This window comes from Xiphias gladius, chromosome 20, assembly GCF_016859285.1.
Source record: "Xiphias gladius isolate SHS-SW01 ecotype Sanya breed wild chromosome 20, ASM1685928v1, whole genome shotgun sequence".
Lineage (NCBI taxonomy): Eukaryota > Metazoa > Chordata > Actinopteri > Istiophoriformes > Xiphiidae > Xiphias > Xiphias gladius.
Window position 1 is genome coordinate 11,950,911 of NC_053419.1, and position 14,639 is coordinate 11,965,549.

Consider the following 14,639-nt stretch of genomic DNA (forward strand, 5'->3'; position numbering starts at 1 on the left):
TCGCCCTCCCCTTTCTTTAACTAGAGGGCAGGCCAGAGAGCCACATACACTCACTACAGCCCTGCGGAGACAGCCCGGTTTCTCCTCCTGTTGCGCTCTCGTCGTCTTTGCAGCGCTGCAGTCTCCCCTGCACCTATGAAGCCTCGGAGTAAAAGCTGCCAAGCCCTCAGTTTGATTCACTTCCTGTAGTCAGACTCCTTCCCAAAAGTGGAGGGGGGGGCACGGGGAAAGGAAGAAATCTTTCTGTTCTAAATAAGGCTCTCAGAGGAGCAGCAGGCAAAATCCTCGTCTCTGCATAGCTTCAGAACTTTTGTAGTGTTGTGTGAGTGGCAGTCAGACCATCGCGCACAGCTGTGTTTCAAATAGGGAAAACATTTTGCGTTAAAAAACAAAAAAAAAAGAAACCAAAAAAACAAAACAAAAACAAAAGTGTGCGTTAGTTAGACCAGAATCCATGCATGGTACGGATGGTACAAGTTCTGACGCCCGTCGCCGACTCTTCCCCTGATTCCACGCGCCGGGTTTGGAGACACTGTACGCTGTGAGACTCCAGGGGTTCATGTACTGGAAAAATGAAGTTTTGTCCCCTCTCTCAGAGGGAAGTAAGATTCTGTCCGACGGAATTCCCACGAAGCAGGTAGTAACGCTGCGGAGACAGCCGTCTTAAGCTGCAACTCTGTGCGTAAAAGCTTCCAATTGGAGACGTGAATTGTTTATGCACTGCTTGGGCCTGTACTGTTTTAGTTAGGAGCGAATTCGCTTTTTTTTTTTTTTTTATGTGTGCGATATGTAGGCTACTAGTGATTTATGGTGTAACGATGCAGTAAGTGGCCTCGACGTGAAAACCATTTTGATTCGCCAAATTGTGTCTTCTTTCTTGAACCGATCTGCCGCTGCTGCCGTTTATGTGCAGCCCGCAGCATCGCGCGCGTGTGCGTGTGTGTGTGTGTGTGTGTGTGTGTGTGTGTGTGTGTGTGTGAGAGACAGAGAGAGAGTTTTGTTTTGTCTCTCTGTGATGTCACAAGAATCACTGCTTGTGTACTGAGATCAGCTGCACGCGCCAGCCGCTGTGAAGAGGCACGCGCCTCTCTGTTATGAATAGCGTGATTTGCGGTCCGCGAGCCTTTCGAGCGCTGCCAAATTCGCCCGAGAAGAATTAGATTTTAATTACAGCCATTAAAAATCAAATTTGCAATTCTTTGGGTGACCCGTTGCCTTTCTCTGATTGACAGTTGAAATTGACACTCCTGGTCCCTCTTATCCGCTGCGTTTCAAGCTATTTGTAATTACAGGTAGTAGTTTTTTTTTTTTTTTTTTTTCCTTTTACCCCCCTCCACTCTCGTGTCCTGGATTGCGAAGAAAATACTATTATTCTGAGAGGCATGGGTTGAGGGCAGGGAAAAATCAATCCAAATTGAAATAGCTTCATTAAAATGTGCCTTTTGTCGCGGGGGCCCTTTTGACAGTTTCAACCGGGCTTTATTGTCAGGGCCACTTTATATAGGAGCGGCGCTGAAGAGCTGTCCGCAAATGTCTCCTGAGGATTTCTCGTCTGAAGATGAGACGGGAGAAGTAATGAAGACTTGCCGTTCACTGAGCGTTGTCTTGTAGGTGATCTCTACGGAGCATCGGAGTACACCGGGAGCCTCGCGCTGCAGTGTGGACTCTACACACGCGCCAATGGTGAGAGCTTTATTGCCTATTTCTGCTTTGAAATTGTATGGGGCACTCGGCGCGCCTATTGCGCGCGGTAGAAAACGGCGTGGCCCGGGTGAGTCCGTGGCACGTGGAAATGCAGCCAGGGCTCGTGCAGATAGAAGTTTAAATCTGTGAATTGTGCGCGCACTGCCATAGACTACACCGTAAAAAATGGCGACATCTGCACACTGGCGCTGTGGGGGTTGAGGATTAGTCTGCGTGTCACTGAGCTGTGCTGATGCCCTCTTGCAGTCTCACTCGGACGGAGAATCCCAGCGGTCCAACATGGAGCGGGAGGACACTCGCTCGTCCCCGAGCACGCCTTCCTCCACCCCTTCCGTGTGCTCGCCGACCTCCACCACCAGCTCGGTGCCGTCCACCGGGAAGAACGTGTGCGCCAGCTGCGGTCTGGAGATCCTGGACAGATACTTGCTGAAGGTGAGAGGCCGACTGCAGCTAAAACAGGCTGACACTCCCCGCCTGGTCAATATTTTCTTCCGGGGGGCGTCTTGTTTATTTGTTATTTGTTTTCTGTTTAGTTTTTTTTTTTTTTTAATTAATTTGATTTGTTTTAACACCGGCGTTAACACAGACAGCAAACAGCTTGTCTGAGCAAGACGAGCAGGAGCAAGGGAAGGAGGGTGCCATGTTTACCCCGGTCCTGTTTTGGTCTGGACAGGCCTGCTGGGTTTTTTTTTTACGCTGATGTACAGGAACAGGAAAGCGCGAACAGAAAGCCCGGACAACTTAAGACGAGCTCACTGTCGGGCCATGAGACTAAAGAAACATTTGGCACAAATCAGACCTCAAAACTGAAAAAGAAAGAAATTCTCCACCCATATCTGTCTGTGGCTATAGTATCAACAAAACCAAACGATATATTTTTATAATTCAGCTATAACTAAGGCTATCATTATTTTTTTAATCCATAGCTGGGACACGAACAAAGACAAAATACAGAAACTCTTAGAGACGCTGCTTCTAACATATAAGCGATGTTATCTCGGCTGTAAAGTTGTGGCGACAGACGGGCTTTGGGAGACCACAGACACAACAGGGATGTTTTGGTTTTGACCGTTTCGCAGCCTCACTGTCAGGCGGTCCCGTCTCGTCGCGTGCGCTCGCGTGCCTCCAACTTTGACAGTCTTCCTACCCGCGCGCAAATAGGTGTGTTTGTCCGGAAGTGTGAAGATCATTAGTCCATTATCTGAGTCTGTTTTGTTCTCAGTCTGTGTGACATATAACCTAAGGCTAATATTGTTGAGACAAGAATCACTGTGACAGTTATTTTGTGCAAATATTTAAGCTAAGGTCAAATAAATATTTGGGCTATATTTAAAAAAAAAAAAAAAAAATCTTTTTCAAGATTAAATTAAAAACAATGAAAACTGTTTATTTTTGTTTCCCAAGTCAAGGCCTAATAGGATATTATCTGTAACTATATTCTCTGTTATAATCATTCAATCTTTTTATACAACTGAAAAAAAAACACTATGGAAACATTTTGGTGAGTAAATTGTAAATTTTAAATAAATAAAAAATGATAAAATTGATAATGTGTAATCTTTCATATTGCTTTAAGATATCTTGCGTGCAGCATTTACTTACCTATTTATTTTCGTCTTCATTAATGGTAAAATAATTAGCTCCCTTTTTTTTCTGCCTGTATTTTTCACACTGGCAGATGCCGTAAATACATGTATGTGAGTAAATCAATTCCTACTAACCTAAAAAAAAAAAAAAAAAAATCCTAAAATGCTAATATTAATTCATGTTTCGGTAGAAGAAGCGGCCATCATTTTAGAACCAAAGTCTCATGCGTCCACAAGCATTTCATTGAGCAGCATAACGGCCACTGAGCTGCTCTTTTAACAAAAATCACATTTTGAAGTTAACAGAGCTGACCGGTCTGGCGGGATTTCGTTTACACTACCTGCAGCTTTTCTAACCGTTTACTTTTCAAAGACAGCTCCCGAGATCTCTCGCCATAAACTATTAGGCTCATTTTAATTTTGAAAATGGACAGCAAGGTGGCTCTGCTATCTGTAAAACTTCAAACTGGTTTCAGTCATTTTCACAGACTGGTCACTGGTTTCCCACGCCTGAAAATTATTATTTCTATTATTATTACTGTTTTTTGTTCGTCTCACTAAAAGAATTGCTGTTAAATGAAAAATATTGCACCGGAAAACGTTGGTTAAGGCCTAAGTAAAATACTTTGGCTAGGGATCGATATTTCTCAACATAACAGTGAGATAGAATATAAGCAATACATGCATTTCAACAGCAATATTAGTCATCACTTACGAAAAAATGAACTACAGTAATCTTACACTAACAATACAATTAGGCAGGTTATGAACACGTCTGAGGCTAAATCAAAGATCCCTTTAAGATATTACAAAAATATAGTCTTAGTGTTCACTGAAATATTAAACAATCTCTATAAAAACAGTTAGCCACTTAATATATGAAAGTTAACGATACCATCGAAAATAAGTATCGCTATAATGACTGTAAAACTCATTATTAAGCAAATATTTTCAAGTATTATTACGTCAATGTAAATAGCTGATTAACTTTATCGACCCCACTCGGAAATTCGAGATAAGAGCGCAACTGAACGGCGCAGGCGCAGTCGCTCTCTATTGAAGCGAAGGCAGTCACACCGGACAGTAAAGCCGGACAGTATGACAGAGCCGTCACTCGGCGCCACCGTAAGTCCTTATTGCAGCGGTTTCTCGGCGGTGCGTGTTTGACACGTGTGGCGTCTCTGTGCAGGTGAACAACCTGATCTGGCACGTGCGCTGTCTGGAGTGCTCCGTCTGCAGGACGTCGCTGCGCCAGCACAGCAGCTGCTACATCAAAAACAAAGAGATCTTCTGCAAAATGGATTATTTCAGGTAGGGTAAGTTTATGACCGTGTTTTCAAAATACCACGTCCGCTCTGCCAACACAGGGTCCCCTCCCCTCCTCTGCACCCCCCCTCTCTGTCTCTCTCTCTCTCTCTCTCTCTGTCTCTCTCGCGCACACACGCACGGAGTCTCACCCTTTGAGATGGATGCGGGTTGCGTTTGAAAGACCCTTTCAAAAACTGAAAGTCTGCAACAAAATAAAAGTCCTTACCTACAGCGAATAGCTGAAAGATCCACAGTTTTGTTATGGCTAGCCAAAACACAGACACACACACACACACACACACACACACACACACACACACACACACACACACACACACACACGTAGTCTAGGGAAATGACCTTAAAAATGTTTGAAATGTAATATAATAATTTTTGGAGGCTCTGCGAGGCTCTGGCCTCTTTTGAGGCAGACGATTTTGAACTTTTCCCCAACTTTTACCGCTCAGATCAAATCAGGTTTTAAGTGGCGTATTAAAATTACTTGAGATTATTTTACTGATTAATTTCCCGTGGACCATGTCAGATCAGACAGGCTCTGGATCTGGGCCTGTTTTTATTTGGCAGCTAGGCTACACGATACATTTTCCAAGTTTTTATGCGCTGAAGAAACGGTGGTGAACTCACACTCTCGTCACACACACACACACACACACACACACACACACACACACACACACACACACACACACACACACACACACACGCCACGAAGCGTGCAGTAGCTGTTTGATCACCTCCAGAGGGACGCTCAAACAAACGGAAATCACCGGAAATGCTAGTTTGAGTGTGTGGCTGTCTCAATTTAGTCAGTTCACTGAGGGAAACAAAGCGTTAAGGGCAACGACAACTCATACAACAGAGAGAAAAAAAAAAGGCCTTATTTCTCTTCTGTTCTATTTCTATAGACCTACACCAAGTCGACACCGTGAAAACAGAAGGATTTCTCCTCAAATTATTATATGATAGGCTATAATAATATTATATATGAAATGAAACATGTCACATCAATGTTATTCATTTTCAGAGAATGAACCAAGTAAAATCAAACAAAGCAAAATTAATAAAATGAATTTTATCTCCATACTTTAGTGCAATCTATTTCATTTATTTCAATTACATTTACAGTATCACATGTGACACAGGCAGCTGGAAAAAAAAACTCTATCAGACTTACTCTAAATGTATAAATGTATATTCTATTGTATATATTTTGGTAACTTTTTTTCCCATGCAAGCTAGAGACAGAAATGTGGCCAAAGATCAGCGAACAGAGATAATGACTGAAACACACACACACACACACACACACACACACACACTTAGGGAGGAATGCAGTGTGTTGTTGATTTTTCATTCTGAGAAATACCCTGGTATGTGTGTGTGTTACAGTTATGGCTGCTGAGAGAGAGAGAGAGAGAGCGAGGGAGAGAGAGACTATGTTGAACTACTCTGTTTCAAGGATGAATTTAGCATCACTTCTATTAGATATATACTGTACTTGTGTTTGCATGCAGCAGGGGAGGACTAAGTCTTGGTTTACTGATGTCTTTACTCATAGATTTTTTTTTTTTTTTCACTTTTTTGACCGCGTGTGTGTGGATTCAGTTTGTGTGCCTCTGAATCTGAAAAGTGCATGGAAGATATGAAAGTGTATACATGTGTGCGCGAGTGTGTGTGGTAACTGAGGTTAAATGGGGTTCACACACCAGCAACAGCATTTAAAGATTCTGCTCAGTAGCCTGGAGCTGGTGCATATTGAATGGACACACATGCCCGTTTGTGCTTATCTCTGTGTGTGTGTGTGTGTGTGTGTGTGTGTGTGTGTGTGTGTGTGTGTGTGTGTGTGTGTGTGTGTTCACATGTGTATGTGTGCTTCTAACTGTGAGTGAGCTTTGGTGTTCCTCTGATTGAAACCTGACACCAAGCAACTGCTCTGAGGTTTATAATCACCAGCAATTAGTCGTCCTCCACCCCAGACCCTCAGGCCTCCAGACCAGCAATTAGATCGCCCCTGGGTGCCTGGTCAGCATGTTTCTGATCTGAATGTGACTCCTATCCAAAGTAGACACACACACACACACACACACTAAGACAGATATGTGCAAATTTAAACATGGACACACGCACCTAAATATGAAAACATGAATATAAAACATTTACAGCTCAAAAGACTGTACACGCACAGCCACACTCACACAAACACACACTGAGATCTGTTTATTTATGCTTGTCCAGCAGCTGCCAATCATTTTGTTCATTTTTCACAAAATGGATATTTTTGTTTTTGCTCTGCCACATCATAATAATATTTCACTGACCTATCTCCTTTTAAAAACACCTCCATCATTCACCCATCTCGCCCTCAACGCTGCTCTCTGGACTGTGAGCCATTATTAAACACGCAGAGCGGGGTTGAAATATGTCAGAGCATTAGCGCTCCCAGAAAACGGTAATGAGTGGTACAGATGTAGCCGTCACTGGGTTACATATTATATTCTCATCAGGGAGGTATACAGTGTAATCATGTGAAATGCAGTAATTGTGATTAAAAAAAGCAATGTCTAAATGTAGAAGCGTTAAATGTATTCACACTGGTTATGTTGACCTGTCAGTAAAAGAATTTGAAGTTTCACCATGAATTTCCAAAATATTACTGTACATTAAAAGACACACTACAGATTACGCAAATTCAAACAGTGAGCCTGAGCTAAAGCTAAATTACCCCCACTTTCCTACCTATTTCCTATGATTGTAAAATCAATTTTGATGCTCCGACATCTTAGTAACTGAGTTTGTTTTACCACATAAATAAGGCAGTACTTAAATCTAATCATTATGGAGGACAAAAAGTAACATCAGATAAATGGCTCCCGCTCCTGGTGTAGCTAAGATATATTTAAGTTACATCTTTAAATCTATAGATTAATTTATTTATTTGTTCAAATTGACAAAAAAGCTAAAATACCATTTTTTTTTTGTAAACACGGGGAGTGTAAATTAAGGCTGAATTTATATATCTCTTACACAGCTCGACAAAGTCACTTTCAATCTTCAAAACCTTTATTTTTCAACTTCCCTGGTTGTGTAGTTCCTGCGGTCTGCCTATCCAAGGCAGTGTAGCCGTGTGCTTAGTTGCTTTTTGTTAAATATTTTCTTGATTTTCTGATTAATGGTATGGACTCAAACGTCAAAACTTTCACCAGCCTTTCAGTGGAACAACTATATACAATCTGCAGTGTAAAGTGACTCCAAAGATAGGTATGAAAAGCAAAGTGGTAATTAATATGACTTGATAATCTGTAGGTCAAATAATTATACATTTTGCCTTTCAAATGCTGCATCTTCTATTCAGTATGTTTACAAACAAAATGTAGGTTTAGATCAGATTTCCTTGGAAGTCACTCTGGAAAATGAAAAAATGATTTAAAAAATCTTGCAGTAACATTGAAGCTTTGCTGCAGGGCCGGGGCCTGTGCAATGCTTACTTCTGTAAATATAAACTGTAATCTGGGTTTAGGCCAGATTCAAACTAGGCTAAACACCAGTGCGAGTCCAGATCCTCTGGGCTGGGTTCAAACCTCTGGAGATATTTCCTCATCTGTGTCAGCCCATCATCTGGCTTTGGACTGACAGCTACTTTAATGGGGCGTAATAGCAGGAAATCAGAGTGGGTTTCCCTCCATATATGTGTGTGCGTGCGCGTGTGTGTATAGGGTGCGCAGGACAGAGCCCGCGCTGTGCCTCTCAAACCCATGTCAGGCCTCAGGGGCTTGCTCTCACACACACACACACACACACACACACACACACACACACACACACACACACACACACTCACACGCAGACCGTTTCTTTATCAGCCTCCTCCCCTGACCCCCCTCGCCTCCCTGCACCCCTCCCTTGGCCTGCTGCGTAGAAAAACTCATCCTTGTCTGTGAGCTGCAGGCCACACAGGAAGTTGCATTGCTGCACTAATCAGGGGCACCCTGGAATACTGACACTGTAACCAGAGTCCACGTATGTAGGGAACTTTGTGGGTGAGATGTGTGCATGCGTACGCGCCTATTTATGTGCTTGTGTGTGTCTGAATTGTAATAATAATTACTGATCATCCTACCTCTGGTTAGCTGATTAGGTCTCCATAGCAACAACGACAAGTAACCGCTACAGAGAGAGAGCAAGTTTTTATAAGGGATGGATCGATTAAAATAATAAGACATCTGTCACACTATGCTACACATTAGAATAAAGACTGCTCAGTCAAAGCACTTAAGGAGATTATACGTTTTGAAAAGCAGAATGGATATTACAAAGAAAGTCGCCTGTATTCACAGTTACTGCTGTGCATTTTTACCAGCTCAAAGAACAGAGAATAAAAATGTCAGGGTCTCTTTTAGTCAGGGTTAATATTCTAAAGCCTGATAATTTGTTAAATCTGTTAAAAGAGGTTGTCTGTAAAGTATTTAAATCACCTTCCCATCTTGGATTTCCATACTGTAGGCCTGACATGAACCTCGTGCCTTAAAACCGCACAGTCAAGCAAGAACTCTCTCAGGACAAATCTAATAGAGATTAGTGTATTCTCACAGCACATCAGGAATAATCCAAAAAACGTGTACCTCCTCAAGCCCCTCTTTCAGCAGCAGGTGAATTACTGTGCAAAAAAAGTAAAGATTAGATGAAAGAGGGGAGCAAATAGGAGAGGTCTGGGGCAAAAGGGAGTTTTGCGGTGTAAGATTTTCCCTCTTGTGAGTGATGTAGGGGCCGTGAGGACTGAAATTGCTGCAAAATAAACACCAGATTTTGAGATAAAAAAAAAAGATACAGAGGGAGGAGGGAGGGGCCTGAGGAGAAGAAGACAGAGGAGGAGGGGGTTAAAACAAGGTATGATTTTCTGGGCTCTGTCTCTGAGCATGAAACTGACAAGCTGTCAAGCTAGATTAGCCGCAATGTCCCACAATATTTTCCTCTTTACAGTAGAAACAGGCTGGAATTCTCCATAACAATCTGAAATGATACGTACATACTGTACAGGAAGCCGTGGAGTCGCTTTGTCTCTGGAGTGGCTTTATTTGGTTAGAAGAGCTTTTTTTGGTCAAGTTGCACATGTCTGTGACAACTTAAGCCCTCTGTAGGTGCCATGCCAGCCAATTTAATTTCAAGGTCACAACAGAGACCTTTTGTGTCATGCTCTAATCTTGAGCTGAATTTGATGATCTGTTTTGATGTGTTTGACGTGTTGGTGTTTGTTGCACTAATTCAAGATAGTTCATTTAACCCTGTCAGACCGATATGAGGCAGATCCTTAAACAGCGGTCATTTAATAATGACCTATAAATATTCTCTACCATGCTACATGCATGAAAATGAAGCTTCCAGCCAACAAGATCATGTACATAATGAGGAGTATGACCTTGTGAGATGTCAGGGATATAGTATGCTTTCATTCCAGATAGAGTGGATTTGAGTGCACTGATGCGCTGCCAAACCCACTCACTTGGCAACCCTCGCGCACTCCTGCACCCCCATCATCCTGCTCTTTCCCTGCCATCGACGCTCTTTACTTTGCTATTTCCCTCAGCACTACGACTCCCTGCCTCGGCCACTTACCTCCTCTCTCCTCGTCTACTCTTCTCATCCTGAGCCGTGCCCTCACCAGTTCTCGCCTCCTTCATAGCTTTTCAACTACCGACTTCTCTCTGAATTCGGCTCATGTTTGTGATACTGTGTTTTGTCTTTATCTCTGCTGAAATAAGGCAGTATAAAGAAGAAATAGCCGCACGTATTAGTGAAATTGTTTCGAAATATTGAGTGAGCCATTGGTTCTTGATTTCTGAGTCAGTGTCTGTTCTTGAAAATGCTTTCAATTTGAGCTAAAGCCATTTGTAAAATATAAAGCTGGCTCGTACAGTTTGTCATAATGTGCCCGTTTGTGCTTCGTGCCCCTAGTTTTACCCCTGAGGTAGCCCTTTTCTCAGACTGCTTTCAAATCCTGCCTCCTTCACCAGAATTGGCAGCTGCTGACCCCACAAAGGCTCTTAGCCTAACCATAATCACATCAAACCGAAAGTGTTTCATACTCATTAAACACATAATGTCATCTTAAAATGAGGAGCTTGATCACTTCTGATTTTTGTGTATAAAGGAAATTGGTATGATATTTCACTCCCATTAAAGTAGAGGTTTTTCAGTGACTTGACAGTGCCAGCAGCTGCTCAGTGAACCCTATCTCGGTAAAGGATAAGTTTGGTCATATTCTGATTTTTTCTTATTTTCAAAAATTCCACTAAAAAGACCAAACCAAACAAAGTATTGTATGTGTATCCAAAGCCTGACATAGCTTATTCCTCTGTGCCATAGAGCTCAATTTTTGTACAGAAACTATTGAAAAGACATCAGTGAGTCACAGTTGTGCGCTTATTTTTTCATTACCATGAACACGGGCACTGCAGTTTATTCTGAGTCAATTCTTCAAACACTGTCCTACTAATGTGAATACCTGCTAGAGCACCAAATGTATATTGATCCACAGCTGAAAACAGTCCGTGACAAATACAATAATCCTGTTTTCTCATGTCTGAGTAATGTTTGACCTAGAAAACCTAGAAAAACTACAGTGCCCTGCCGTTTTTAGGAAATTATTTAGCTTTTTTAAGAAAAATTAAACACTTCATGACCAATTTTTAAAGATTTACATCTTGAGTAGGATAAAAAGGGCATGAGGTTGAGTGCCACAGACATGGAGGGAAGTTGAAAAATATTGAGAGAGAAACAAACACATAATTTTGTTTGTTCTTTTTATGGGATTGGTTGACAGTAAAAAAAAAAAATAGAACAATACCAGGCTTATTCAAATTTACTTTTGCACACAACATGAATGTTGGCGTGATTAAATCTACGGCAGCCTTTAGTCCGCCTCTGCCCTTATGCTCTTTTGTCCTTGTATTTGTGTCATTCTCTCCTTAGTCAGATTTACAGCAATTCAAATATTTCAATGAGCAGAGCATGTTTATTTCAGACATTAATTCCCCATTTTTCCAGCTGACCCAACAAGTCGATTTCAAACCCCTTCCCTGCCTAGCCTCTCTCTTTCTGTAACTTTCTGTTCATTTATCTCTCATCTTCTCCCTCTCTGTGCCCCCGCACCCCCCACCCACCCAGAACAGTCAGTCAGGTGGTTTAAGTTTATATGCCGCCTGATCTCACTGTTGCTATCAGTTACAGCGGGGCGATCTAGAGTGATGTCATCCAAGTCTTTCTTCATCTTCCACTGTGTGTAAAACCACCCTGGCTTACGTGTGTGTTGGTTTGTTCCCTGGTGTGTGTGCATGGCTGCGTTTGTGTGCGAGCATCTGTATATGTCAGGGTCTTCATGCATCAGCCAGGAAATTGCAGGTGTTGGTTTGTTTGCATTCAGGGCTCAGCTTGCAGCCGCATTCGGGAGTCTTTTCTGAAGGCCACAGCCTCCTCCCAGGTTTCTTCCTTAAACCCCTTTGAGTTCTGCCAGAAGTTTAAAGTTTAAAAACACTCATTTTCAACTTCAGCTTTCTCAAAATATCGCAAAGAAAAGGATGTCTGTACACGTTTAATTCTATGTGCGTACTATTTGGAAATGGCCCTGACATAAGATTTAAAAGATCATCAACTGCTTAAATTTTCTCCCCTGAAATGTTGCTTTTACCCCATCTACAAACCAATAATTCCTCATTCTGTTTCTCTCTGCTGCTTCTCTTGCCTCTCTCCTTTTCTCTCCCTCACAGTAGGTTTGGTACTAAGTGTGCCCGCTGTGGGCGACAGATATACGCCAGTGACTGGGTGCGCCGCGCAAGGGGAAACGCATACCACTTGGCATGTTTTGCATGCTACTCGTGTAAGAGGCAGCTGTCCACGGGAGAGGAGTTTGGCTTGGTGGAGGAGAAGGTCCTGTGTAGGATTCACTACGACACCATGGTGGAGAACCTCAAACGAGCGGCTGAGAGTGGTGAGTAGTGTCTCTCCGAAAATTTACCACAATTCTTTTCAGTGGTTGTCATATTTTTGCCCAAAAGTCTCCTCCCAAAACAGGATTTATCCAAATTTATGCATTTTAATATATTTCATATCATTTTGGAAGCAAATCCAAAAATAACCACTGAATGATTAAATTCTACAATGTCTTATTCATTGTATTAAATACTATTAATATTTATATTATTGATATCTATTATATTTGGTCTGTTTATACTTGATTTCTTAGTGGTTCTGATGGATACCCACAGGATTAGTAAGTAGGTCATGTTACAAGAGCCCAGGACTAGACTTTGTTTCTTCAAGTGGATCCCAAATTAGGCGAAAAAATTAATGAAGTCCCTTTATGATACAGTTTCTCAGTGCCATGTTTTAAATTTGTTTCCAAGGACGTCTGTGACTGCTTTAAATTAACATACAACTTATCTTATTTACATCTCAAATGTCTACTGTTGTGCTTTTCAGGCAACGGTATCACGTTAGAAGGAGCAGTTCCGACAGAACAAGACAGTCAACCCAAACCGGCAAAAAGGGCACGGACATCCTTCACTGCAGAACAGCTACAGGTCAGACACACACACTTCGCATTAATCGCAGACTAATAGAAATGTGTTTCTAATACAATTTGCAGCTTATTTTGTAAATGTAGAGCCCACCCAACATATTTGAATGACACTACATAACTGCATTAACCCTAAATAAGGTATTTCATGCTGTGTTTTAAAGGCGGATTTAAGCAGCATCTGATTTGATGCTAATGTTTCGTCTCAATATGCAGATCATGCAGGCTCAGTTTGCCCAGGACAACAACCCAGATGCCCAGACGCTACAGAAACTGGCCGACATGACAGGCCTCAGCAGGAGAGTTATACAGGTCAGTACGCAGACAACCACACTCCTCTGGTACTAATAAATGTACTTATGTTATAGTTTTGTTGTAGCTGAATGCATTGAAATAGAATACTCCAGCAATATGCAAACACCTTCGACTTTATCCAGTCACGCAATGGATAATATGAGCAAAGGTCAGCATAAGTTAACTGTCACAATATTAACCGTAGCATGTTCAGATATGCACATTCAGATGAATATATTTAGACAGTTTTGCCTGTCATTTATGATTTTAAAAACATAGCTTTAAAATTATTCAACATATTCTATTAAAGAATATAGCGACATGATGTCTGGTTACATTGCGTCTTCATAGGTGTGGTTTCAAAACTGCAGAGCAAGACACAAAAAGCACACGCCCCAGCACAGTGGGGCTCCGCAAGGTCATCCCCAGTCCAGGATACCCTCGTCCCTGCCTGATGAGCTGCATTACTCCCCCTTTGGCAGTCCTGAGCGGGCGCGCATGGTGGCCCTTCATGGGTACATTGACAGTGAGTTGTACTTTAAAGATAAAGACTGCAGCTTTTTATTTAATGACTATTGGCTACTTTTTCCAAAGCCGAGTCTTCTTTATTTAGCTATCCTATAGCTATCCTATTTATATCCTTTTTATGTGTCGTTTGTGTGTTCCCCAGGTCATCCCTTCTCTGTGCTGACCTCTCAGAGTCTCCCTCACCAGGCCATGTCATTGCCCCAGCTCCCCCTCAGCCGCTAGCACTCCACTATGACCCCTAACCTCCGGACCATAACCCTTGATCTCCTTTCAGTGACGTCTGCCAACCTGACCCGGAGGTCAAGCAGGAGTCAGCTCGGAGAAAAGACAAATCTTACAGGAGCCCTGCCTGCTCGGAAACAGAAAAAGCAATGGATGAAAGCTGAAAAACGTCATTTTGTTTTTGTTTTTTTTTCTCTGAGGACAGGAATATCCCACCTGCAGCCGGTCTTGTGAAATGATCATGAAGCATTTATCATTAGCAGGAAATCACAGACTTTATTTTACATCACCAAAAGGACCCATTTTGCTTCAAGTGTACAGCGTCCGCCACTCTACTCATCCACCCTCTGGCTTGAAGGTGGAGGGAGTCTTAAATGCATGAAACTGATCAAGGTAGCAGGACTGAA

General features: G+C 42.2%; 1 protein-coding gene across 4 annotated transcripts; it reads left to right on the plus strand.

The window, feature by feature from the left end:
* The first annotated feature begins 326 nt into the window (after positions 1 to 326).
* On the plus strand, positions 327 to 14,540 carry lhx6a (LIM homeobox 6a). 4 transcript variants are annotated; one of them, XR_005709693.1, is made up of 9 exons: positions 327 to 637; positions 1,612 to 1,683; positions 1,951 to 2,136; positions 4,480 to 4,601; positions 12,380 to 12,600; positions 13,092 to 13,192; positions 13,405 to 13,500; positions 13,854 to 14,008; positions 14,153 to 14,540. XR_005709693.1 is itself a non-coding variant. In XM_040157514.1 (9 exons), the coding sequence occupies exons 1-9, from the start codon at positions 560 to 562 to the stop codon at positions 14,230 to 14,232; spliced, it is 1,131 nt and encodes a 376-aa protein (XP_040013448.1). In that variant the 5' UTR covers positions 327 to 559; the 3' UTR covers positions 14,233 to 14,540. The 4 variants fall into 4 exon arrangements, 3 of the variants coding, with proteins under 3 accessions (XP_040013448.1, XP_040013449.1, XP_040013450.1); XM_040157514.1 differs by having other exon boundaries at positions 13,834 to 14,008; XM_040157515.1 differs by having other exon boundaries at positions 12,383 to 12,600; positions 13,834 to 14,008.
* The last annotated feature ends 99 nt before the right edge of the window (positions 14,541 to 14,639 follow it).